Genomic DNA, 27890 nt, shown 5'->3' on the forward strand with positions numbered 1-27890 from the left:
ACCTGCTTCCGCCCGCTTCCTGTTCTCGGCTCTCCGGACCGGAAGGAAGGAGGTACTTCCCCCGCCCCCGGCTTCTACCTCACAAGGCAGCGCGGCCCCAGCTGCGGCCAATCGGCGGGCTCATTCTAGGCCACGGCCCAGAGAGCCAATGGAAAGTCGCGGCGCGCGCAGAGCTTCCTCTCTTCCTCACCAGCCCCCTCCCTTCCGCCTGCCGACTTCCACTCAGCCCCTGGCGGAGGAAGTGATGTCACAGGCCCCATGTGAGCGGATTGCAACACATGCAGCTGCCTGGAAAGAGGGAGCCGGTGTCCTACGTCAGAGCCGCCGCCGCGGAGCCGCCGCCGGGGAGGAGCAGCCGCTGCCGCCCAGGACTGGGCCCTTAGGTAAGCCAGGGGAAGGGAAAGGCCAGCGACCACCGCGGCGGGCCGCGCGGGGCGGGAAGAGGAGGGACTCTCGGGGGTGGCGAGGAAGGGGGCCGCTCTGCCCCAGCGGCGGCGCTAACTCTGTGGTCTTGGTGTCTCCGGGCCCCGCCGGGCCGCTCTAGGGAGGAGGAGGCGAGAAGATGGCGGACGACCCCAGTGCTGCCGACAGGAACGTGGAGATATGGAAGATAAAAAAGCTCATTAAGAGCTTGGAGGCGGCCCGCGGGTGAGCGCCGCGTCTGGGCCCCCCCATGCCCTCTTGGTTTCCGGACCCCTCAGGATGGCCGCCCCCGCGCCGCATGGCCGGATGAGGAGAACCGGGCACTAGCCAACTCCCGCCTTCTGGACCTCTGGGTAGTAGCCCTAGTCCTAGGGGCGAGGGTCTGCGCGGTTGGTCCGAGAAGGGGCCCTTTCCCCTGTTTGGGCTAAGGGGTCCCGCTCCCGGGGCTCGGGCCACTCAACCCCCTCGTGGTAGGCTACTGCTACTTTTGTACCCCTTTCAGGCGCTTGAATCCAAAACCTGCCGTTTTGAGCTCCAGGTGCTGCCACCCAACTCGGGTGCTGCTGGGGGAAAGGGCCCAGCCTTGCTTTCCGAACGCCTTCCCTATTTCCTCTCTTCTCCTTCCTTCACTTTTCTCAGCCAAGCTTCATTAAAATGGCCTCCCCCTCCTGGGCTTCTGAGACCCGGGTGGGTGAAGTTTGGATGGGGCGGGAAGGAGGGGTTGTCAGGGACAACCTTTTTCTGACTTCCTCTGATTTCTCTGGGTCTTACAACTCTCCTAGTATGACTTCCTCCAAGTCCTTTAATTACTCCGTAGCTTCCTGGTGTTGGCTGTTACAGGACCCACCTCTAAACTGAAAATGTGTGCGGGGTCGGGGAGTGGGGGAGGTTTTGGTTGACAGGTGTGTATCTGTATATACAGGAGAAATCCCAGTTATGGGGCCGTTCATGTGAACTGTACCAACAGGGTCCCTTTTGGCCTCTCTCTGGAACTCTTGGGGTAGAGATGCTGATGTATTAGTATTAATGCTTGTTGAAATTCAGAACTGGATTAAGTGGGCTTTGAGAGTTTTTTTGTAAATTTGGGTAAGAAACTATTAGGTGTGTCCGTTTTGGGAAGGGGAGACTAGGTTAAAACTGACTTTATGTGCTCTTTTTTAATTAAAAAAAAAGTTGTTCTTTGGGGGAAGGTGTGTCAGAGGTATACCTGTTCTCTCACTATATTACTTTATTTTGTTCTTTTTCCCAGTCATGGAAACTCTTTACTTACAGGAAGTGGGGGGAAAAAAGTGTTTGGACATGACATATTTTTACGTCTTCAGCATTCTTAGAAGAGCAGAGTGGCTTATCCTGGGCCATGTTAAAAGTTGTTTTCAGTACAGGAATTGGACATTCTGGTTTCCAGCCCAGGTTTGTCCTTGCTTGGAAGATTTGCAGTGATAGGATTCATCAGATTCATAGTTGTTACTGCTTTATGAAATAAAGTATGCTTAGTTCCATTGAAGGCCCAGGGCTAACAGTTTTGTCATTGTGTTGTTTTGTTTATAAATTTATTTATTTTTTACTTATTTATCTTTGGCTGCATCGGGTCTTCGTTGTTGTACGTGGGCTTTTCTTTAGTTGTGGCGAGCGGGGGCTACTCTTCATTGTGGTGCGCAGGCTTCTCATTGCGGTGGCTTCTCTTGTTGCGGAGCACGGGCTCTAGGCGCGCGGACTTCAGTAGTTGCAGCACGCAGGCTCTGTAGTTGTGGCTCTCGGGCTCTAGAGCGCAGGCTCAGTAGCTGTGGCGCACAGGCTTTGTTGCTCCGCAGCATGTGGGATCTTCCCGGACCAGGGCTCGAACCCGTGTCCCCTGCAGTGGCAGGCGGATTCTTAACCACTGTGCCACGAGGGAAGTCTCTGCCATTGTGTTTTGTTCCTAGTAATTAGTGACAGTTCTGTTTGGGGTGAAGCTTCTGAAAGTTTAGTCCTCTTCAGTTACTGGGGCTTTTGCTCACTTTCTCTGATATGAATTGAAGGTAGCAGCTTATTTTTCATTCCGTAGGTTTGTTTTTCTTTGAATTTAATACGACATTCAGACCTAGATAATAATCTTAACCAGAACTTGAACACAGATTCTCTGCTACATGGTAGAATGAATAATTATTCCCCAAGTGTGAGAATACTGTACAGGAGGAGCAATATAGGTCATGACCCATTATGATGCACTACCAGGAATTAGCTGGGTTCTTTTATTTCACTAGCACCTGCTGTTATGTTACTTGAATCCTTCACTTGAGTATGGCTTTTACAGTTTGCTGTTGTTACTGTTGTTTAAAGCTGGATGTACCCCTTGGGTTTGTTCTCTTATTACTTTAATTTTTTTTCTTTAATATTTATTTATTTATTTGGTTGCGCTCAGTCTTAGTTGCAGCACGTGGGCTCCTTAGTTGTGGCATGCATGTGGGATCTAGTTCCCTGACCAGGGATTGAGCCCTAGCCCCCTGCATTGGGAGCGTGGAGTCTTAACCACTGCACCACCAGGTTAGTCCCTCTTGTTACTTTAACTTGAAAGCAGGTTCACACATTAGAATTTGAATACATTACATACTCTGGGGAAGTCTAAAATATTAATTCAAACTATAATTTGCTTCTTGTCCAAGTGAAGTGACACTGAAGATAACAGTGCTTACTTAATAACAGCATTCCCTTTACTGCTTGATGAAGGAAGCTCATTCTTAAATTTGTTCCTACCCATGTTACCTAACCAGTTGAAACTTTTAAGCTCCTCTTTAAAGCAAAGACTTTAGTCCTTTGATTAGCAAAGTCCAGTAAACTTTAAACATACTAAAAATGAGGTTCTCTTTGCAGAACTTTTTTTCCAAGTAGTAGTTTTTATACAAGATTAAGCTGTCCTCTAAACAGTGTGGTTCATAATCATGTCCTGCTTTTGCCTACTTTGTTTTTATTCAGGATTTGGTTACATCTTGATCCCATGAAAATGTAAAATCTTGGTCATCTCTAGGTATTAGGAAGGAAGTCACAAGTTTCTTCTGTTTGACTCAAACGGTTCTTGGTATATACCAATTTCTTTTTGAGAATAGCAAGATTGTATTATCATGGTTGAGTTGTGTTAGACTCATTAGATTATCATAGTGTACAGTGAGAAATGTTTTTCCTTCTTTGCCTAATGGTAAAATACTATTAGGAGAAGCATGATGGACTTCAAGCACAAACTGGATAGCACAATAAATCTATCTGTGCTGGTGTTTAAGGGGCAAGTTGTGGGTTTCAGGAGAAAACAGGTTGTGTTCCAGCATGGTTATTAGCACTAGATAGCACTTAGTGGCAGATTATTAGAATGGCTTTGGAAATGAAGATTTCTTCCCCACCACCCCCCACAACACACACACACACACACACACACACCCCAGCAATTCTGGGCATGAGAATTACAGATTGGTGTTTTTTTTAACCCTGGTTCTTAAGGTATGCTGGGATAAGAGTAATTTTGAAATTGAGATAGTCACTATGTGATTATCTTGATATATGACCCCAAGGTAATGTAGCTTTAAAGGGGAACCACCTGTAAAATGGACTCACTGATTAAGGACATCTGAACAGAGTGAAGTTTCTAAGCACAATAATTTATTGTGCACTTAGCATGTTATAGACACTGTGTTAAGCAATACATTATTTCATTTAACCCTCACAGAAGTATTGCCACCATTTGGTGGGAAAGGCAAACTAAGGCTGTGAGGTTAAATATCTTACTTTCTGGAATAAAGCAATGCCCAGGATTTGAACCAATGTGCTGTACTGCCCAATGGATATATTTTACATTAAAAAAAAATGCAAGACTACACTTACTCAAATTGTAATCTGAGCTATAACAGACTATTTTATGCTATGGAAGACCACTTACAGGAGCCAAAATGACTAAAATGGAGAACTTGCTAGGAGTCTTTTTGTAGTCTTTTTGTCATACTTAATTTTCTGAGTTAAAAAGTGTGTTACACATATAACTTGAATTTAAGTTGGGTGGAACATACATATTTAGCTTCATATAATCCTGGTAGAATGTTGGTTTCTGTGTATGCTAGCAAAATAACCAGCTAATTCTTTTCCTATATATAAGTCCCACTTAAAGTTAATGATAGCTCTTCCCGGTTTACGATTGCTCTTGGCGTATTCTCTGTAGTTGGCTTAATGAGGATAAATGTGTACATAAGTCAACTGGAACTAGGACCATGTGGATGGAAACCATGGCTGTGGGTATTCTGAATAAGGAACTAAACCAGGTGAAGGTATGTAGGAGAAAGGCAGATGGGAAATTTAGGTTGCTTTTTCCTAATGTTTTCTGAGTCAGCAAGAGGTAGCCGCAGAAATTGTGTTGGAAGCTTTATAGTTTTCAGGTAATAAAATCATAACCAGAGCCTGTTATTACCAAGGACAGTGGTGAATGTAACCAAGGAACAGACAAGGTTCATTTGGGCTAAATTGTGTCTGTGAGTATTAGAATATTTTTTCACTTATCTTCGGCAGGGAATCTTATATATTTCATATATAATGAGGGCTCAGTCAGATAAACCATGTTTGAAAATCAGCGCAGTTTCTAAGCTTCATTTGAGTCTTCTGTGGTCTTTGGGCATTTTTAAAGCTTTTGTTAAAAACAACTTGTAGATATCTTGACTTTGAAGGAAATAAATTACCTGGCTTTACATGACTGTCTTTCCTGCCCCCAAATATACTGGTGGGGGTAGTATCTTTTTCCTCTACTCTGAGTAGTTCTGATACTAGATGTGTGGTCTTTTTCCCCACCAAGCAGTTCTCCAATTCTCACTGGACACCAACTGAGCGTTCCTACAGTTGAATTAGATTCTGACACTACCCAGAGTTAGTGTCGGATCCCACTAGGTAACGGGGTCACTCCCATGAGACTGCCCACAGTTGTGATGCCAAAGCAAGTCCTACTTCTCAGACAGGCTATAATTTGGGGGTTCCTATGACTCCCTCCTTGGGTTCAGTAATTTGTTAGAATGGCCCAAAGATCTCAGGGAAACTATTTATGTTAACCTGTTTATTACAAAGGATATTATAAAGGGTATAGACGAACCGCCAGATGAAGTGGTACATGGGGCAAGGTCTGGAAGTGTCCGAGTACAGAAGCTTCTGTCCTTGTGAAACTGGGGTATGCCACCTGGGTTTACCAACCCAGAAGTTCATTAAATCTTGTTCAAGAACTTTTTTTATAGAGCTTACTCTGCAACTTCCCCTTCCCATAGGTCTGTGGATAGAGCAGAAAGTTCAGCCCTCAAAAAACTTGATCTTTCTGGTGACGAGCTCCATCCTAAGTCTGCCTAGGGGCCCCACCCTAAGTCACTTCATTGGCACTCCGTATGAATAACATAAACTCCCATCTCAGGAAATTCTGAGGGATTTAAGAGCTTTGCTAAAGGCCGGGGACAAAGACCAAAATCTCCACAAAATTCCTTACATTATATTGAATTAGAAGTTAGTAATTTTATGAAATCGTTGAATAGGTTTTTTAAAGACAAATAATACAGACAGATCGTTTATATGGTTCAAATAAATTAAAGTATCTAAAATGTGTTTGGGTACCTTTCCCAAGTGAAAATTGTTGATTAGTACAACACTCACCTAAATGACACTTGGAATGTTCTCAAAGCGATAAATTTCGGGTACTTTTATTTTTACTTTTGTTCTCCATATCCTTAAAGAGCTGGCTGTAACTAGAGTGATACTTTGTAGTTTTTCATACTAATACCAGAATATACAGGCTCTTAAAAGGCTTTTTTCATCCTGTGTTCTGGCTTCCCCTGCCCCTCCTGTCTCTGATTGTTAACAGACAGGTAAAAGACCCCACTAGAGAAAAGTCAGGAATTAGAATATTTTTAATTTCCTGAGAAGAGATGAGTATAGAACAAATAACTACAGAGGTCTTGGTGTCTTCTCACTAAGGGGTCAAAATACAGATGCCACCAACAGGTCTGAGCCATGAGAAGAGAGCAAGAAAGAGGTAGTAAAGGGAAGAGGAGGAGATAAGAGCAGAGTGTGGTGGTGTTCCTCAGTCCATTCCAAGTGTCATAGGCTGCCTGCCTTAACTCGGATCTAGTCCTAACTGCCGCTGTACTCTGGCATGGTGTTCCGTGCACTGTGAACCTAATGAACAATTACTTTCTTTGAATTTCAACTCTTGACAGACTTCTCATTGTAACAGCAGATACACTTATCCTTCCAGGAAAGGAAGGCTTGCTCTGGACACATTCCTAGGTAAGCAAGAGTACCTAATTAGAATACCATTTAAGACAGAATGTAATGTAGGTCTCCAGTGTTCCCCCCTTCTCACCCCCGAACCACACACACACCAGTTGGACCCCTTTAGCAGAGGGCCCTTTTTCTTTGAGCTTGGGGTTGAGGGTGTGCTCAGTGTGGCAAACCTTTCAGAACATGTTTGGTTGTGAGAAAACTTAAAATGTGGGTTTTGTAGCAGGGCTAAATGGTTTTAGATCCTATTTAAAGAGTCAGAAGGAGAAATCTGCCTCTTTTCCCTAGACCTACTGCTGGAACTGTCCCTCTGAGAACTTGGGCAGCAGAAATTTTTTCTGAGTCCAGCCTGTTCTCCAGGGATCTCAAAATAGAACCTTCTTCTAGAATACATTCGATAGGTGTCTCTTAATTTTTCAGCAGCCTGCTCTTTTAGTGGGGGGGAGAAAGGATTTAGAGGGGGTTCAAGATTCTTCTTTCCAGCAAGTTGGAAATTATGAGATTTCTCTTTGGGGCAGCTGTCCTCAGAGAGCATGATGAAGTTCCCTCTGATAACAGCTTTCTCTTATGCCACTGGACATACTTTGAACCCTAGCTTACTGCCTATCAGGAATGAAAATTTCCCTTTTTTTTCTTTTTCTGAACAGGTATCTTTGTCTTTGAATCTAAGTGATTTGAGATAAACAATGATTGCTCTTTTTCTCACTTCTAAACATAACTGAGTTTGATTAAGAGCCATAATTTCATTATTATTCTTGTGGATACAAAGATAAAAACACTTGATTCTTGGGCTTCCCTGGTGGCGCAGAGGTTGAGAGTCCGCCTGCCGATGCAGGGGACGCGGGTTCGTGCCCCGGTCTGGGAGGATCCCGCGTGCCGCGGAGCGGCTGGGCCCGTGAGCTATGGCCGCTGAGCCTGCGCGTCCGGAGCCTGTGCTCCGCAACGGGAAAGGCCACAACAGTGAGAGGCCCACATACCACAAAAAAAAAAAAAAAAAAAAAACACTTGATTCTTTTACATTGATAGATTGATCAAGCTTTCTGTGCTTTAATCCAGCCGTCTCTCTTTTATCTCCTTAATTTGTATGTAATAGGTGTCTTATAAGTATTTACATGTTTGCTGTGCCCTTTTTTTAACCTTCAAGTTGTTTTATATCTTTTTTAACACCAATTTTGAGACACGTAGCTTTCATCCAGTGTATACTTTGTCTTTACTCATTACCATCTTTTCTACCCAGTTCAGAGGACTTGACATTTTCAGGTGCCTGACAACACCTTCTTGTCATGTAGATAACTTGGGGGGTACTGGTCCTGTACTCTTCTGTTTTCACATTTTTGTTTTATCCTTTAAGGTCTCCTTTAGAAGAATGATCCTAGTCAAAACAAAAGATTGTCTTTTTCTTGCCATGTCTGTGGCCTTGTAAATTAGATTTTCCCCCGAACTCACATCTAAGTATATGAAAAACAAAAACCATAAATGTATTTTTTACTATTAACCAGTCAGCTTACAAGCTTCATCAAACATCTGCTGTAGGTTGGACATTTATACATTTAGGGGAGCAGTGTGTAATACCATGAGAATGGTCTGACACACAACCTTGGAGTGATACTATGAACCATTTCTGGCCCCAGAATAACGTGGTACATGTTGAAGGAGATGTAGCGTAAGCAGATGATTTGGGTCTTGAATGAGGCGTTGGGCACTGTCAAAAACGGACAGATTGTTTAACTACTTGAGCAGATTTCCTAGGCAAGGCAAGTGTTTCAAAGAATGTTACTGTGGGCATTGGTATTATTTGGCTGATACAGTATCTTTGATACACGGATGTAGTGGAGCTGTAACTGATCTGAGACTTTGAAATGGTCACTGAAATTCATTCTTGATTAAAAGCCAGTTAGCCTAAAATTAGATTCAAAAGCTTTGTGTTGGTCGATGGTTGGTGAGCTGTCAGGGTATTGAAATAGTGCAGAGTATTTGCATATATGTGCCTTGTTGGTAAAGTTGGCTTGACAGAGTTTTGACAGTCCCAACACCAGTTTGCCTTTCAGCCTAAATAAACTTTAGTTTGCAAGTACTGAAAATGTACTGATCCCCAAACATTAATTCCTTAATACCTCTGGATATTTTTAGCTTTTTACTGAAGAAGAAAAAAAGTTTTCTTCCTATTTGGCTATCCCATTCTCTGGCATCTTCTGGCCTTTATGACTCTACTTAAGCAAGAAGGCTACTCGGGAAAGACAGGGTTAATCAAATAATGAAACTAGTTTTCTGAAGATGGGTTGAATAGCATACATTTTGGCTCCTCACAACAGTTCTGTGAGAAAAGCTGTTACTGCTATTTCATGGATGAAGAAATTTGAAGTACAGAGAGATTAAGTAGCTTGCCTAATATCACAGTCTAGTACGGGGCAGTGCTAGATTCTGTTCCCCCTTTCCTGATTCCAGAGCCTCTGATCCTAACTATTGTACCACACTGCCTTGCTCTTTGATTAGTATTTCTTTTGCTGAATAGAAACATCTGTTCTCTTCTGAAAGGAGGATTCTTGTCCAAGGAGATCTTCAATTTACTAGAGGGAGCAGATCTGTGGAGACCGAGGAGCAAAGATAAAAGGGAAGAGGCATGCTGTTTGCAGATCTACCCTAGGAAGAATTTGGGTACTGAACATGTTTGTTTTTAATGAGTCTCATTGGTGAGGGAAAAAACTTAAGTTTTAAATCCTTCCCCAGAAGCACATTTGTGTATTAGAAAGAAGATTAACAGGAAGGCTGTGGCTTTTCTTTTATTTGAAAAGTACTTGCATAGTGGCCAGAAAAGATAAGAAGTGGACTTTCTCATTTATACAGTCCTGTGTAGAACACTGGTTGTTAGTAAGTCCCTAATGTTGGTTGTGATTGATATCTCCTGGCTTTGCACTGATGTGAGAATGCTAGAGAAATTTTCCAGCTTCTGCTGCTCCCTGGTGGAATATTCCACTAGGTCGATCTGTTTGTTTTTAGTTTTCTTTTTATGACAAAGTAAATTCCTGTAATTGTAGAAAAAATACTCCACCAGATATATACATTTTTGTTTTGGAGGACAGCAATCCTAGTGCTTTGAGGATAAAATGAACCTTCTGTAAACTTTACTTTCTGTAAAATATTGGGACATCTTGAGTTACTGTATCCTCTAGGATAGAGACTGCTTTAATGTCTCAGCATGTTCAGATATTGGTACTTGTCCCATCTGGTAATGGCATCTAACCCTGAGGTCAGTTGCACAAAATCAATTTCTAGTAACTTTGTCTAGCCTCTTTGAACAGTAACAGAATCCTCCCTTAGTTTGGTATTCTACAAGCTCTTTATAAAAAGCAGCCCCATCCACCTCCTACCTGCATCATAGGTAATATGGGGGCCAGGCATCAAGGTGAGGATGAACCAATTAAAGGTGGCAAAAGAAGGCATTCTGAAAGTGTTAGTTTTGTTGTGGTAAAAGACTGATGGGATGGTGTGAGCATTTTAGTTAAGCTAAAGCAGGGACAACTAGTCATTTCTAAGCACATGTTAGTTCCTCTCCAAAGCTTGTCAAACTTTTAATTGGTATTTTATTTAGTAGTTTAAAATAAATCTCTGGTGTCCGCTTAGAAGAGACTATATAGAGAAGACCCTATTTTTTTATGTTAGCAATTAACCATTTATTCATTCTCAAATGTTTGAGTATCCACTATGTCCTGAAATGAGTTCTGCTTTCAATAAGTAAGTGTTGTTTCACTGTTACTTGGTGGAAGAAAAAACAGGTCAGATCTTTGAAGTGACTGATAACCAGATAGAAGTGACTGTCTCTGAATTATATCAGAATATTTAACCCATGCCACAGCTGTAAGATGAAGCCACTTAAGCTATTTAAAGTTTTAGAGGGAAATGAATTTCTGTATTTCTCCCTTGTGATAAATTACAAAACAGCTTTAGTGTTCTGACCATATTGTTTTGAACTGTGTTTTGGTTTGGTTCTTTTGTTCTGTTGGAAGATTTGGCAGGTCCTGTAACCCAATAAAGGTGATTACCACCTACCACAAAGTCAACTATTATCTCCCTCTTTGGGACTTACTCAGATTCAAAGAAGACTACGGCACCACCTAACAGTGTTGCTCCCCACCTCACCCTGCCCCGCCCAGCTGTGCTGTGCCCTTAATTCTGGTTTTTACTATTAAAGGCAGGGGGGTAGGGCACAAGAAGCTATCAAGTTCCATCTAGTTACCATTTTAGCAATCTATCTGCTTCCATGCTAGGCAGTTGACATGTATTCTCTTATAGAATCCTCATGACCTTGTGAAGTAAGGAGAAACTGAGTCCCAAATGGATTTATGTGTAATTTGCCCTAGGTTGTGCCGATAGGACAGGACATGAACCCAAATCTGATTTGGAAACCTGTGCTCATAACCACCCTCCTACTACGTTCCCATATTAAACCCACATAAAACCATGGTGAATAAAATGACAAAAGGAGTAGTAATTGGAGAGGAACTGATTGATTTTCAGCTGGTGATCCATATAATGTAGCTAGCTTAGTGAATCCAAGAAACGCTGTGTCTGAGATTTAAGTTGAGGTTTGCGAGCTTGAAAAGGGGATAGGGGAAACCTTGGCCATCCATATCCTAGGCATATCCTAGACAAACATCGAGATGAAAGCTTCTTGGGGGGCATATACTCTTAAGTCCCAACTAAACAGTGTAGTAGGCAGTCTCTAAAATGACCCGGCCCTAACCTGAAGGTAGTTCTATTATGTAGGGGTGATAAGATGGATGGCAGGGATTTGATGATAGGGTTCTGGCTGGAAAATGTTGGGCACATCTGAGCCATCACAATTCACTGGAGTTGTGTTACTGCTAGGGTAAACGACAGCAGCTTACTTGCAGCAATTGGGCTCTGAGTTTCTCTTTAGGTAGGGGTGAGGTCATGGAATCTCCACAACTTGAGCTGGCTAAGAGGTCCTGCTTAAAGGCATAGAAAGCAACCCAGACACGGTGATTCTTAACCCTAGTTATGCATTAAAATCTACCTGATTCTGTTTAAATCAATCCATTTGAGAACTGAGACTCTCTTAACCCATAATCACTATCACCCTCACTCTCCCTGTTCAAGAGCTATTGAGTCAGAATATAGAGGAAGGGGAGATCTTTTTGTACCTGAGCATTTTTGTTTTGCTTTTTTAGAAAGCTCTCCAAGGGTTCTGCCGGCTCTCATGCAAATTGGCCAGTGGACAAACTTGTGGGTACCACATTTTCTTCCTACCTACCTTTCTAAAGTGTTCTTGAGCATTGTTAATGATGAGCACTGGTGAGATCTTTACAGGTCAAAGAGTACCTAGATTTTTCTTTTTGTTTGTCACTCTTATGACCATCTGCATCAGCAGGCTTCTTGAATCCTAAGGCTGGAACCCTGAGAGCCGTAAAGTTACATAAACATATACCCCACAGCCCAGGCTTTGCTCTGCTTACCTTGTGTTTTCTTCTTTAGAGACCTTTCAGTCCTGACAATCTGAACCTTATGTTTCCCTGTCCATAGTGTTTAGGGATCATGAAACCTTGGATTAGGTAAGTAACTGGTGGTACTACTCTAGGGAGAGAAACTTCCCTTTCAGCGGTCACCTTTGAGAATGAGGGAACAGAAAGCTGTAAGCTATTTCTTTAAATTCCCTTCCTTCCTGAGTTTTGTCTAGTATTATTTACTGTCCGTATTTAGTCTACTTACAGCTACTTCCTTCTGTCTCCCAGCTGTTTTATTTCTCAGAAGTTAGTCTTCTGGGTGGAAGCACTGCTGAACTCTTCTTTGAAAAGGGAAAGTGCCCCTAAAATGATGAGAAACAAGAAGGGATCTGAGAACAGAGGCCCCTAGAGGCCTTACGTGGCACATTGTATGTTGTGTCTTATTTTGCTCAGTTTTTACAACCTGCATGTGAATCATTGCTGTATACCTCATAATTCACTGGCTCTTGAATGAGAGCCTTTTGACTTGGGAAAGGGACATGGTGACAAAGCAGAGGAGTGGATGAAAACTATTAAAATCAAAGGCGTAGTTTGCATACACTGCCAGCAGCTCCTTAGTGAGAGCTTTATTTCTCATTCTCCCCTTAGGACTGTTTGCTCTACTTTAAAATGAAATACTCAGCTTCCTTGGTTTTATTTTGGTGTTTACACAAACTGGTCTAGCAACTTAGATTGGCTTGGGGGTGGTGGGCGGGGAGGACTATTATTTATTTTGTTTGGAAGCTTTCCTGGAAAAACTTTTTTTTTTATTTATTTTTTAAAACCAGAAGCCTCCTTTTTAATTTTTAAAAATTTTATTTATTTATTTATTTTTGGCCACGCAGTGCAGTGTGCAGGATCTTAGTTCCCTGACCAGGGATCGAACCCATGGTCCCTGCAGTGGAAATTCCAGTGGAATTCCCACTGGACTGCCAGGGAATTCCTGGAAAAACTTTAATTTGCTGTATCAAACCCAACATACAAAACATCAGAGATTATAATGTGGCCTTTAAATTTCTAAAGTAAAAGCCATCCATTTAAATAATCCTTGTTTCCTCATCCCCAGTCAGGTGTCAGATGAATTCAAAAACTTAAGGTTTCCCCCAGCCTGGGTGGTGGGAGAGGCACAAGGGGAAACTAGTGAAAGGTAATTTTTTTAAACATTAGTCAAAATTCAAAATGAGTAAGAAGCCAAGACTAACTTTCAAGTAGTGTGTCAGATTTAGCAACTTGGTAGTAATCTACCAAACAAAATTTTTTGGCAAGCTATACTTCCAAACCATTTTTTTAAAGTGGAATCCTATAACAAGATTATGTTCTTAGGTATCTCTACCACTTTGTCCTCTCTAGGATGTTAAATGGATGTGAGTGCAAGGTTGCCCAACTCTGGTGCTATACAGTGAAGTTGCTTAATGGATGCTTATCTTCTTAACCTATCTGCAGTGGAAAGTAAATAGCTGCTTATCTTAAGGTCATTGCTTTGTCCTCCACCTGATTATCTTGCTTCAGGGATTTCCTTTAGGCATTTTGGGTTCACTCAGTTAATTTATCCCAACATCATTTTTAGCCTCAAACTTTACATCCTTTGGGGTTTGGTGCGCATTAGCTTCCTGAGCTCTGAGCCTTCACCCCTGCTATCCTTGGAGCCCCTTCTCATTACGTTTCCTACTTACTGCCTCTTTGCTAGTTCCATCTCCTAGGAAACTATTCTGTAACTCAGAGCACATGAGCTTTTTAAAACTGAGCCCTTCTTTTGAGAAGTAACTAACTCCCTTAGTCCCTAAAGATTCCAAAAGCCCCAGGGTAGAGAAATATGCTCTTCTGAGAATTGTTCGTCTGAAAACAAATAGAAGCCAGTGAAGCCCATATTGCAACTTAACCTGTCTTCTTTTTTCCCTACCTTGTGTATTTTCGTATTATACAGGTGGCACCTACAACCTGGAACAAGTTTGAAGTTAAATTTACTTGCCCAATTTTTCCAGCCCCTCCTAGATAAACTCCTTTTCTCCTCTTTGGCCTATAAGATTTGGCAGAACTCCAGAAGGAATTATCAAAAAGTTTTTTTGGAAATTCCTCTTCAGGAACCTAGCAAGATAAATATTGGAAGTAAAGCAGTTTGTTACATTTGATAGCTGAAAAATAGGACCCAGAGCATACTCACTGACTGTAAAGATCATTTTTCTTTTTTTGTAATAGAAGATACCAGTTTGTTTCATTTGAGAATTCTTTTTCTAATTCAGAAACTGGAACATGGCCACAGGTAGAATTGTATGAGAGCGATACATCTGACTTAGTGTAAATGTGTGTGTGCATGAGCAAGGGATTGTTCCGAATCAGTCTGGTTTGTCAGTACTGTATTTGAAGTTTTAGGTGATTTAAATAATGGAACTAGATAGACATTTATATAGGTGAAGAAACTATGGGTCAGGTGTGGTGTGTCGATATGCTTTATCTTACATGAAGTGTATCTTGGAAGCAGCTTTTTTTAATGATCATTTTCCTTGTGTTTGTGGTAACAACTAAAGCTGCTTATCATAAATTTGTTTGATTCTCTGGTTTGGCTAGAATATTTGCTCCCCTATCCAAGGGGTGGCAGCAGAGCACACACCATCCTTTACCGTGTACTGTCATTAATTGACTTGTAGTTCGTTGGGGGAAGTATCACAAAGGTTGTGAAGCAGCCTTCTAGATTTGGAGTAGATACCCCAACAGAAACAGTGCCGGTTTCGGAGACGGAACATTAGCTGACAATCTGAGAGCAACCATTTTGATAGTGGAAGAGCTTGATAGCCAGCTTGTCTCCTTCTACAGAAAACTTGTCTGACTAAGGGACTTGAGGAATTTACCACTAGGAGAAAACTTTCAAAGGGCAGGGTCTTGTGTAAATGAGATCCCTTTCCAATGCTGGTACCAAGGTGCACATTTGTGAAGTTAATTTTACTCTAGAAAGATACTTTCCAGACACTTCCAGATTTTAAATACCTATAGTTACAAAGCTAATGTTAGGGGTTTTCTCTACTTTTTGATGTTGTTCCCCTCACTGTCTCTTCCCTTCTTTTTTATGCCACTTAGCACATAAGCCCATTTGACTTAACACTGTACCCATCTTTCTAATTTCTTTTTCTTGCCAGCTTCCACCAGACACTGGATATGTGAGATAACACAACACACTCTTGGTGATTAGGGGAAAGTTTAGGTGTTTCTGGCAGTCCTCCCAATTTATCTAAAGAAAACCCCCACCCATTTCATTATGACACTAGTACTTGTAATGATTAAACTTGTCATAACCTTTAGGGGCATGATCTATAAGAATCTCAGGAAGTAACTTTCCTACAGACTCATTAAGTATCATGTAGAAACAGTCTGTAAAATGATAATCACATTTCTTAATATGCTTTGGCTTGTATCATCAGCTTTTGCCTTCAAAACATAAATTGGCTCAATTTATTTATTTTTTTTATTGAAGTATAGTTGATTTACAGTGTTGTGTTAATTTCTGCTTTACAGCAAAGTGATCAGTTATACATATATACATTCTTTTTTTTATACTCTTTTCTTTATGGTTTATCATAGGATTGTTTTAATTGTTTTATTTTTGGCTGCATTGGGTCTTCGTTGCTGCGTGTGGGCTTTCTGTAGCTGTGGCGAGCGGGCACTCTTTTACGGTGTGCCGGCTTCTCATTGCGGTGGCTTCTCATTGTGGAGCACGGGGTCTAGGCGCGTGGGCTCAGTAGTTGTGGCACACGGGCTTAGTTGCTCCATGGCATGAGGGATCTTCCCAGACAAGGGCTCAACCTGTGTCCCCTGCATTGGCAGGCGGATTTTTAACCACTGCGCCACCAGGGAAGCCCGATAATGTAGTTTTATGTTTGCTTCAAGGAGAACTAGGAATATTGAAATGAGGTATTTCTTTTTTTTTTTTTTTGCGGTACGCGGGCCTCTCAGTGTTGTGGCCTCTCCCGTTGTGGAGCACAGGCTCCGGACGCGCAGGCTCAGAGGCCATGGCTCACGGGCCTAGCCACTCCGTGGCATGTGGGATCTTCCCAGACCGGGGCACGAACCCGTGTCCCCTGCATTGGCAGGCAGACTCTCAACCACTGCGCCACCAGGGAAGCCCAAATGAGGTATTTCTTAACTGGTGGTGCTAGTAAGTATCTTGAGAATGTCCAGGTAAAAAAGATATGTTGCTGGCATCAGTATTAAGGTAAGAGCGAGGCTGGTGGCTGCTCATAAGGGACCTCCCATGTGACAAGGCCTTTGGGATGTCCTCTATAGGTCAGGGTTTAGTCCTGGTTTTTAGTTGTAGAAACTTGAATTTGCTTGAGTACCCAGAGTTGATCAGACTTTCAGTGAATTACTTTTTTTTTTTTTTTTTTTTGTGGTACACGGGCCTCTCACTGTTGTGGCCTCTCCCGTTGCGGAGCACAGGCTCCGGACACGCAGGCCCAGCGGCCATGGCTCACAGGCGCAGCCGCTCCGCGGCATGTGGGATCTTCCCGGACTGGGGTACGAACCCGTGTCCCCTGCATCGGCAGGCGGACTCTCAACCACTGAGCCACCAGGGAAGCCCGCATTGCTCTTTTTAATCAAACTCAAAAGTTATTAATACGTAAAATATATTTAGAGATACATTTATTTAGAGAGAGAGAGGTGTGTGTGTGTGGGTGTGACATTGTGTGATTCCAAGGCTCTCATTTCCCATCATAAGGATACTTACGGTGCTAAATTAGTGATTATAAATTTTCGTGGTGAGCCTGGAATTTTATTAATTTTTAGTATTTATTTTTTTTTTGGCTGCGTTGGGTCTTAGTTGCGGCATGCAGGATCTTTGCGGTGTGGGCTCTTGCTTGTGGCTCACGGGCTTCTCTCTTGTTGTGGCGTGTGGGTTTTTTTTCTTTCTCTAGTTGTGCCGCGTGGGCTCTGTAGTTTTGCAGCACGCCAGCTCTCTCGTTGAGGCGCCTGAGCTCAGTAGTTGTGGTGCGCAGCTTAGTTGCACTGCAGCATGTGGGCCTTAGTTCCCCGACCAGGGATCGAACCCATGTCCCCTGCACTGGAAGGTGGATTCTTTACCACTGGACCACCAGGAATTTTAAAGGGAGGGACCAGGCTATTAAATTGGTATTTCTTCTAGACTTTGGAAAGACTTGTTGCACCATCCTATGATGGCATCATCCTCTGAAGAACTACCAGATTCCAAGCCTCTGCCATAGACTCAAGGTCAAACTCCAGCCTGTTGTCACACCCTTATCAAAGTTTCTCTCTTCATTCCTTGGGGAATGAGGTGTTTCCCAAGAACCCCTTAAAGTGTGTTACTTCTTTACATATTACATAACTAATATTCAAATAATTGAGCACCTACCATATTCTTTTTTTTAATTGAAGTATAGTTGATTGTAAATCAAACTGATGTACAGCAGAGAGATTCAGTTACACATACATATTTTCATATCCTTTTCCATTATGGTTTTATTACAGGATATTGAATATAGTTGCCTGTGCTATATAGTGGGACCTTGTTGTTTATTTTATATATACTAGTTTGTATTTGCTAATCCCAAACTCCTCCACCCACCCTCTTTATCCCTCCCCCACCCGCTTTCTCCTTTGGTAACCATAAGTTTGTTCTTTATGTCTGTGAGTCTCTTTCTGTTTTGTAAATAAGTTCATTTGCGTCATATTTTTAGATTCCACATGTAAGTGATATCATATGGTATTTGTCTCTGTCTGATTTCACTTAGTATGATAGTCTCTAGGTCCATCCATTTTGCTGCAGATAGCATTATTTCATTCTTTTTAATGGCTGAGTAGTATTCGTGTATGTGTGTGTGTTTACCACATCTTTATCCATTCATCTGTCGATGGACATTTAGGTTGCTTCCATGTCTTGGTTATTGTAAATAGTGCTGCTGTGAACATTGGGGTGCATGTATCGTTTCAAATTTTCGAGTTTTCTCTGGATATATGCCCAGGAGTGAGATTGCTGGATCATATGGTAGTTATATTTTTAGTTTTTTAAGGAACCTCCATTACTGTTTTCCATAGTGGCTGCACCATTTTACATTCCCACCAACAGTGTAGGGAGGGTTCCCTTTTCTCTACACCCTTTCTACTATTTGTTATTTGTAAACTTTTTGATGATAGCCATTCTGACTGTTGTGAGGTGATACCTCATTGTAATTTTGATGTGCGTTTCTCTGATAATTAGCAATGTTGAGCATCTTTTCATGAAATGTCTATTTAGGTCTTCTGCCCATTTTTTGATTAGGTTGTTTGTTTTTTGTTATTGAGTTGTATGAGCTGTTTGTATACTTTGGAAATTAAGCCCTTGTCAGTCTCATCGTTTGCAAATATTTTCTCGCATTCAGTAGGTTGTCTTTTTGTTTTGTTTATGGTTTCTTTGCTGTGCAAAAGTTTACAAGTTTGATTAGGTCCCATTTGTTTATTTTTGCTTTTATTTCTATTGCCTTGGGAGACTGACCTAAGAAAACACTGGTATGATTTATGTCTGAAAATGTTTTGTCTTATGTTCTAGGAGCTCTATGGTGTCATGTCTTGTATTTGAGTCTTTAAGCATCTTGAGTTTATTTTTGTGTATGGTGTGCGGGGGTGTTATAACTTCACTGATTTACAGGCGGCTGCCCAGCTTTCCCAACACCGCTTGCTGAAGAGACTGTCTTTTCTCCGTTGTATATTCTTGCCTCTTTGTCAAAGATTGACTGTAGGTGTGTGTGGGTTTATTTCTGGGCTCTCAATTCTGTTCCATTGTTCTACATATGTTTGTTTTTGGAGCACCTACTGTATTCTGAACACAATTCCTAGCTCTGGGTACACTTTGATTACAGTGGCATAGCCCCTACCTTCATGGTCACCTTGAGAGTGATTTATTTCTACTAATTTAGGGGCGTCTCACTTTTAACTCCCTTTATTAATGATAACTCTTTACTTATATGGTACTTAAACCTCTAATGCTATGCTTTCTTCGACAGCAATGGCACAAGCATGATATCATTGATCATTCCTCCCAAAGATCAGATTTCACGAGTGGCAAAAATGTTAGCAGATGAGTTTGGAACTGCATCTAACATTAAGTCACGAGTAAACCGCCTTTCAGTCCTGGGAGCCATTACATCTGTACAACAAAGACTCAAACTTTATAACAAAGGTAATCTGGAGCTTGATCATTTATCTCCTCTGCTTTGTTTGTCTTGGTTGTATTTTCCACTTCGATCCTGCCATGATGCTTTCGGTCACTAGTGTTTTCTTCACCCAGCCATAAGCATTGTCTCTTTGGTCTTTTTTTTCCCCAAGTTACTTTTTGGAAGTTAAGTAGTATTCACTGTACTTAAAATAATAAATCCTCCTTTTTAAAACATCTCAAGTTTAAAAATTAGGGAGAGAAATCTGCCTGAGAGATTTACAGATATTTCCACTTTATTTAAATTATGAGGGGCAGGAACAACAGGCTGTGGGAACATTTTCTATTAATTGAGGAAAATTAGGTGTGGATATAAGTAGAGAAATTGTTTGTGTTCTTTGCAGTACCTCCAAATGGCCTGGTTGTTTACTGTGGTACAATTGTAACAGAAGAAGGAAAAGAAAAGAAAGTCAACATTGACTTTGAACCTTTCAAACCAATTAATACTTCATTGTATTTGTGTGACAACAAATTCCATACAGAGGTAAGAAGTTCATCGAATATTTTCATTACCCCGAAAGAAACCCCATACTCATTAGCAGTCATTCCCAGTCCTCCCTCCCTACCCCCACACCCCAAGATCTCTCAGCTCTAGCCTACCCTAATCTATTTTCTATCTCTGTGGATTTACTTGCGCTGGGCATTTCAATATAAATGGAATGATAGAATGGGTGGCCTTTTGTGCCTAGCTTCTTTCACTTAGCACGTTTTCAAGATTCATCCATGTTGTGGCATGTATTGCGCTTCATTCCTTTTTATTACCAAATAATATTTGCCACATTTTACTTACTTAACATCATTTAATGAATATGTTGTTTCTATTGTTTGTTATGAATAATAGTGCTTTGACCATACATGTACAAGTTTTTGTATGTCCATATGTTTTCATTGGGGGCAGGTATATACCTAGGAGTGGAATTTCTGGGTCATATGGTAACTGTTTAACCATTTCAGGAATTGCCAGTCTGTTTTAATTGTGCCATTTTACAAGGCTGGCTTTTTTTTTTTTTTTTTTAAATTATTATGGCACTGAATGATATCATTCAGCATGTTTGAGGAAAGTGCTACTCTGGGTTTGAAGAACTAATTAGAAGTAAAGGAATAATTGGTTACCTGATCTCCATGTCTCCCTATGTATCCATGATACTTGCCTACATTTCTCGCTTAGTTTTCAGCTCACAAATTGTAAAATCTTTATTAGCAGGTCCATAAGAGCTTTTTTTCCCCCCCCATAAAACTTTTGAGTGACAGAGCTGCCATAATATGATGAACATTAAGGGTGGAAAGGAAACCTCATTAGAGTGACCTAAATCAGTCAACAGTAGAACAATCAGGAATTCACAGCTGGCTCCTAGTTCAGTCTCTTGCCTTTCATCAACCTAGGGGGAAACCTCTACAGTGGAATTAGAACTGACATTTGTCGACACAGTTTACAATGGATGATTTTGCTAACTTGACAGGAAGTTCAGTTCCAGTCAGATCTTGAGCGGTTGCATAGATGGTGGAGACTGATTTTCTCTTGGCTATCACAGCCTCCTTCTGGCAAAAGCTTCATTGGAGAAGTTCTTTGCCACCCTCTCCCACTTAACTGTTGCCTGGTTTGATGAAAGCAGATTTTAAATCTTGTTGATTTAAATAGTACCTGGTACTCATGTTACCTAGTTTTAGCTTACTTATTAAGTTAGCTTCTAAACCTTAACTTTAAGGTTAAAAACTTTAAGGTTTAAAAACCTTAAGGTTTTTCTAAACCTTAACTCCTCTTCCAAGACACCATTTCATCGTGCTAGCTTTATTTATTTTGGCTTTAACGTGTATGTCAATAACTACATACGAATGTGGCATACTGAACAACTTATGTGTTTAATTGGGATATTTATACATTCTTATGAGGGATAAGTCTATTCCCTGATGAGCAGGCTTGTTAAAAACCTAAATTAATCAAGCTGCTTATCAGAGGTTATTGGGATAAGGCAAAATTTTTAACGTGGGCAATATTCATGTCTTTTTTTTTTTAATATCCGCCAACACTTCGTTTTGTTTTATTTTTGTTTTGTATTGCTTTGTTTTATAAATTTATTTTTGGCTGCGTTGGGTCTTCATTGCTGTGTGCAGGCTTTCATTTCTCTAGTTGCAGCGAGCGGGGGCTCCTCTTCGTTGCGGTGTGCAAGCTTCTCATTGCAGTGGCTTCTCTTGTTGTGGAGCACGGGCTCTAGGTGCGCAGGCTTCAGTAGTTGTGGCACGTGGGCTCAGTATTTGTGGCTCGCAGGCTCAGTAGTTGTGTCACACGGGCTTAGTTGCTCCGCAGCATGTGGGATCTTCCCAGACCAGGGCTCGAATCCGTGTTCCCCTGCATTGGCAGGCAGATTCTTAACCACTGCGCCACCAGGGAAGCCCAATATTCATGTCTTAATGCTAATTATCAGGCGTGCTTTGGTAAAAGGGTGATTCTTAGTGATTAATCTGCTTTCCAGTCAATTCCTGAAGGAGCTATTTTCTTCCTCAGTTAAATGGTATGGGTAATAATTTCTTAGTGCTAAAGAGGCTGCCACCTAGTAATTAGTCATCCACCAAGTCTATAGAATTTAAACTCCATCATGTAAAGTCTTGCCCATCTATATGGGTCCGAGGACTATTTAAATATTTTCTCTTTCAGGAGGCAGAAATACAATGATATAATGCTAACCCAGAAGGAGGATTTTCCCCCTAAAAATTCAGAATTATTACCTGTAGTACCTTCAATATAAAATTGAGTTTTAGGTCCTGATATCATTAATGATACTCAAGACATAGTTAAATGAAACATTTAAAAATTAGATCTTTTTATAGACTGTTTCTGGGTTTTGTACTCAGTGAGTACTACTCTAGAGTTGATTTACAAGATACTCTTATTTGCCATAGTGAATACCGCCTATTAATGCTGGGGTTATTAATGGTAACAGAGAGTCAACTTTTGGAGGTTAGACTTTGAATTTGAACGTTATGTTCCCTAGACCATCATCAGTCTAAAATCAAGGACCTAGGAAGAATTTGAGCCCTGTAACTCTGTATTAGTTTTGCATTCCTGTGCCTAGGTCAGCTTTATAAAAAGGCTTCACATTGATATTGTTGGTTTTCTCCTGCATCTGGTTCAAATTTGTCCATATGAGTTACATATTTATAGCTGAAGTCTATAAATTACTTCATGAAATGGTTTTTCTGTAGTACTCATACAAGTGAGTGGAGAGGGCTTGCATATGTCCTTTTGGATTTTTGTCTTGACTTTAGCAGAGCTTTGAGGTTTATTGTGTGGTACCTGTGTTTGCTTTTCAGGCTCTTACAGCACTACTTTCAGATGATAGCAAGTTTGGCTTCATTGTAATAGATGGTAGTGGTGCACTTTTTGGCACACTCCAAGGAAATACAAGAGAAGTTCTGCACAAATTCACCGTGGATCTCCCAAAGAAACATGGTAATCTAGGAAGAGAACATGAGCACCTTTGCTTTGTGTCTGACATTAAAGAAGCAAATTGTATAATAGGGGAAAGTAAATCCAGATGATGGGAGAAGCATCATGCAATGACTCATTGGTGCTTGGGGCTCTTTTGACTAGAGAATTAATGGTCACTCTGTGAAAGCCAGTAATAGCTTATACCAAACATTTAAGTTAAGGGAATAGTGATTTCCTCTTTCTCCTTTCCTTGGGGAATAGCATGATTATATAGTTACTTTTTAATTAGCAAGGTATCTTGTACTTTTTAATAATTGACTTTTTCTCTCACCACTTTTCTTTGTCAAAGGTAGAGGAGGTCAGTCAGCCTTGCGTTTTGCCCGTTTAAGAATGGAAAAGCGACATAACTATGTTCGGAAAGTAGCTGAGACTGCTGTGCAGCTGTTTATTTCTGGGGACAAAGTGAATGTGGCTGGTCTTGTTTTAGCTGGATCAGCTGACTTTAAAACTGAACTAAGTCAATCTGATATGTTTGATCAGGTAAGTGAGAAGTAGATGCTCCTTTATGTAAGTTTCTAGGTGAAAGTAGTTGAGTTCTCTGAGTGCCGGGACATGCACATCTTTTTTACTTTTACAGTGAAAAATTCTGTGTTAAAAACCTAGCTCTGAGTGGACAGAATTCCATGTGTATTATTAGGAATATTAGGAGATATTCCCCCATGTCTTTCTGGGCTTTTTTTCTTTTGAAATCAGCCATTTTTGGGATAGTATCTTTCTGGACCCTATGTTGGCCCCTGGTTTTAGTGGGTTGCCATAATTGGCTTTAAAATGGAGTTTGATTTCAAAGAAACTAGGACTGGTTTTTCCTGTCTTTTTCTGACTTATTCTTGGAGGTAAGTAAAGCAGTGAACCTCTCAGCAATATGACAGAGCTGATTAAGCCTAAAGCGTTTAATCCAGAAAGCTCTATTGGTTTATGACTTGGGCTGGCCATAACACATTCCCAAGGTATTCTTCTGGTGTGGGGTAGTAGCATTACAGTAGAAGGCTCACTGAAGAAGCTGTCTTATATACTCTACCACCTTACATAGCAGGAACCAATAGTTCCTCCTTTCCTTCACAAGATACTTTGTTTGTGTTTAATGAGTTAGGCTTTTATAGGTCTGATAGAATGTGTGATATCATTGGCTAAGGAAGTTTATCCTGGCAGTGTTCTTCAGTGAGACCTATTCATGAGTAAATTGGGCTCTTTCCCCTCCTCTTGAGGCTTCACTGATCATGTTGCTAGTTTTGCATGCCATTAAAAGGTAATGGGTCTTGGTAAGGGTGTTTTGAAGTACTAATGATGTGCTTTTTAAATTTTTTTTAATTGTGTCAGAGGTTGCAATCAAAAGTTTTAAAATTAGTTGATATATCTTATGGTGGTGAAAATGGATTCAACCAAGCTATTGAGTTATCTACTGAAGTCCTCTCCAACGTGAAGTTCATTCAAGAGAAGAAGTTAATAGGTATCAGTGAAATGCAACTTACTTACTGTGAAATGTTTTTGTATGTATATGTGTATGTATATGATTATATGTATGAAACAAAACACTGAAAAGGTAAAAGGAAGATTTAGCATTTTAATTTAAGTCCTCCTCAGTGGAATCATTAATCTTTCTTTAGTTGTTAAGTCTAATAAATGTTTGTTTTTCTACTGTTTTTACTGTTTTTGGCAATAGGAACCAAACTTCAGTTAGATTTCCCATATTAATTATCCTTTGTAATAGAGTGATGAATAGAGAGCTCAAATTAAAAATTAATGGGGCCATTGTTTGGCTGTGTTTCTAATTTGACACACATTTCCAAATGATTGTGTATTTGTCCCAACTGTTACCTCTTCAGAGTCATTTTCTGGAGCCTCAACTAGCAGTGTGATTTTTCACTGACATTTGGCACTTACTCATTTTTAAGTTGACTTTTTTCTCTTCCTGATTTTGAGTAAGAAGGTCTGTATCTACAAAAGAAACCTTAATATATGTTCTTAATGACCTGTCCCTAACCACAGGGCGATACTTTGATGAAATCAGCCAGGACACGGGCAAGTACTGTTTTGGAGTTGAAGATACACTAAAGGCTTTAGAAATGGGAGCTGTAGAGATTCTAATAGTCTATGAAAATCTGGATATAATGAGATATGTTCTTCATTGCCAAGGCACAGAAGGTATGAGAATTAGAAAATAAGATGACTACTACTGACCTGTGTATTCAGGAAGCCTGGGAGGGAGATTTGGGAAAGGTGGCTGATATCAGGAGCAATCAAAAGGCAGATCTATACCGTGTTCCCCAGTCTTTCAGTCTGTATCCAATTGAACTGATAAATGTCTACCTAAGGCTGTTAAATTTTTTGAGGACAAGGGCTATATCTTAAATATCTTTGGTGTTTCCTTATGATAGGAGCAGTGTACCTGGTAGACATTCATTCATTGCATGCTGACTAATGTTCTTATGAAAAGAAGGTTGCTAGAATGAGTTCAGGAGCTCTTTCATCTAACCTGATTCATCTCATGGAACTTAAACCTCTTAGTATATGAGAAGCAGGTTAACACATTCTTTTTTCCCCAATGCTGCAGAGGAGAAAATTCTCTACCTAACTCCAGAACAAGAGAAGGATAAATCTCATTTTACAGACAAAGAGGTATGTGATTGGTTTGGTGATACACACAAGGAAACATAAATCCATGTTAGAGCCCTGGCAGCACAGAGTAGCATCAGCCTTGGAAAACCAAACCTCATTCTTGCTGGCAGTGGGGAGTACTGGGAGGTGGTCAGCTCCTGTATGCCACATACTGATCTGATTCCAAAGAAGGAGGCCAGGTCATGGTTACCCTGGTTCCTTATTTTTAAAGAAAACATTCTCATACTTGAAAAATGTTTGAGAGGAAGATTAATTAAATAGTTCCTCTCCTGCACTTCGAAATCTGTGCTGCTTTCTTCATTTACTTTACCAGCTCTTCTACTAAAGCAGCTTCTACAGGTTTGGCCTAACTGCATCACCACAGCTTCAAGTGTTACCTGCTCAGCACAGGTCCCTTTTAATTGGTAGCTTCTTCAAGTTCTGAGTTGAAGGACTTTGGTTTTTACAAGGCTGCTTCAAAAAGCAGTTCTGGCGTGTCTCTTCTTGGCTGTTGAATGAGTGCTGCCTAGAGACACTTTATAACAGCCTGACTTCTAGAGACAACAGGAGGAACCATAAGCTGAAAAACTGCCAAGTGTGTGTTAACATTTCATTATTGAGGCTAGAGCCTGGGTTGGAATGTTGTTTGAAGTAATCAGAATTTTTGTGCTGTTGCAATTATTTCACCAGAAACTGTAATTCACTTACAGTTTCACACACATAGATATAATGACAGGGACAAGGAGAATGTTGGCAGGCAAGGGAGCAAGCGTTCCTGTCTTGATATATCCTAATCCCATTGTTTCTGTATCTCGTGGCTGCCCCTGCAGACAGGACAAGAACATGAGCTGATTGAGAGCATGCCCCTGCTGGAGTGGTTTGCTAACAACTATAAAAAATTTGGAGCTACATTGGAAATTGTCACAGATAAGTCACAAGAAGGATCCCAGTTTGTGAAAGGATTTGGTGGAATTGGAGGTGAGTAGCAAATCAGAAAACTAATAGCCAGGGTCTCAGGCCACAGCCTTTTCCTGGCTATCCCAAAATAACGTTAACTTCAGGTGAGGTGTGTCATCATCCACTGAGGCAGGGGATTGAGGCAGCACATGGCTGCAGGTTCCTTGGTTGGGACCACTTTTTATCATCTCTTTGCTTTCTGTAATTCTGCAAGGGGATTGGGCTTCCCTTAATAGAGTGAACATGCTCCCCATCCCCCAGTTCTGTGAACCACAGCTATTGACTGTTTGTTTGTTTCCCCAGGTATCTTGCGGTACCGAGTAGATTTCCAGGGAATGGAATACCAAGGAGGAGATGATGAATTTTTTGACCTTGATGACTACTAGGTAGTCGACATGGGTCCGGCAAAACGTGCCTCACCCTCCAGCATCCAACCCAAGGAGCATACCCGTGGTGGAATCCAAACAGATCCCTGCCTTACAATTGGAACATTTCCAGAACTTAGTCCATGAGCATTGGATATTGAAAAGAAAACCGAAACAAAAACCAGACCCAACCCTACACTTTGGTTTGTCATGGTGTCAGCGCAGCAGCCTACAACTAAGTTCCTAAATGCCACTTTGGACTAATTTAAAAAAGAATCCCAGTTTTTACTTTTACTTGATGGTGAAATTGGTTGCTCTTGTATTTTATGAAAAAAAAAGATTTTTTTAACCTTCATACATAGAAGCAAAATACTTTAACTGCTGTAAACCTTCAAAAGTTAATAGAAATGAGATCATACTGGTTTGTTTCTTATTTTGATTGGAGAAAAATTAAATTGCTGCATTTCGCAGTGACCCATTTACATGGCATTCTCAGCTTAGACTGCATAAGAAGAAATATATGTGGTGAAATGTTGGAACCATTTCTCTCTTGGTCTCTGTTTAATGTTGAAAGGGTGAGCTAATAGGAGGCAGTTTCAACTTCACTCCCTCACACTACCCCTCCCCTCCAGACTGTGGGTTTCAAGGATGCAGATTGCATTGCAAAGATAAACTGACACATGGAGCATTTGGGCTAGTGCTCTGTTTCCTTCCATCTGTTTTGCAGGCGCATTTGTGCCCGGGGTTTGGGAGCCCTTAGCATCAATTGCTTTGACAAGGGTTTGCATAATCTTGCATACTAGAAACCAGTTTGGGATGGATATGATGGGGCTTCTGTGCTATTGCTGGGATTGGGAGAAATAAAACATGCAATTTAAGTGGAAGCAAAGAAATTTAAAGAACATTTTATTTTGCTTGGGTCTGTCCTTGGCAAAAGGGAGGTGGTCATGTTTTCCTTGTGTTGGATGGCATGAGATTATGTGAATGTTTTGATATTTTAAAAATGAACTGCAAGGTTTTCACAGGAACAACAGACAAGACATGTATGACTGTGCATGTAATTGTAAACCCCTGACCTCCTGGTGGGGTTGAAGCATCTG

General features: G+C 41.0%; 1 protein-coding gene across 1 annotated transcript; it reads left to right on the plus strand.

Annotated features, from left to right (window-relative positions):
* The first annotated feature begins 246 nt into the window (after positions 1 to 246).
* On the plus strand, positions 247 to 27890 carry ETF1 (eukaryotic translation termination factor 1). Its single transcript, XM_079701839.1, has 11 exons — positions 247 to 383; positions 545 to 648; positions 19178 to 19353; positions 19731 to 19870; positions 22696 to 22834; positions 23163 to 23353; positions 24191 to 24320; positions 24860 to 25015; positions 25425 to 25489; positions 26299 to 26446; positions 26729 to 27890. The coding sequence occupies exons 2-11, from the start codon at positions 563 to 565 to the stop codon at positions 26809 to 26811; spliced, it is 1314 nt and encodes a 437-aa protein (XP_079557965.1). The 5' UTR covers positions 247 to 383; positions 545 to 562; the 3' UTR covers positions 26812 to 27890.

This window comes from Hyperoodon ampullatus (assembly GCF_949752795.1).
Source record: "Hyperoodon ampullatus genome assembly, chromosome: 4".
NCBI lineage: Eukaryota > Metazoa > Chordata > Mammalia > Artiodactyla > Ziphiidae > Hyperoodon > Hyperoodon ampullatus.

What these genes read in the sequence shown, in the direction of transcription:
- ETF1 (XM_079701839.1), top strand. Translation starts at nt 563, where the DNA reads ATGGCGGACGACCCCAGTGCTGCCGACAGGAACGTGGAGATATGGAAG. An exon ending in ACAACAAATTCCATACAGAG is followed by an intron (nt 19,871 to 22,695) that starts GTAAGAAGTTCA and finishes TTTGCTTTTCAG; the next exon opens with GCTCTTACAGCACTACTTTC. An exon ending in AGGATTTGGTGGAATTGGAG is followed by an intron (nt 26,447 to 26,728) that starts GTGAGTAGCAAA and finishes TTGTTTCCCCAG; the next exon opens with GTATCTTGCGGTACCGAGTA.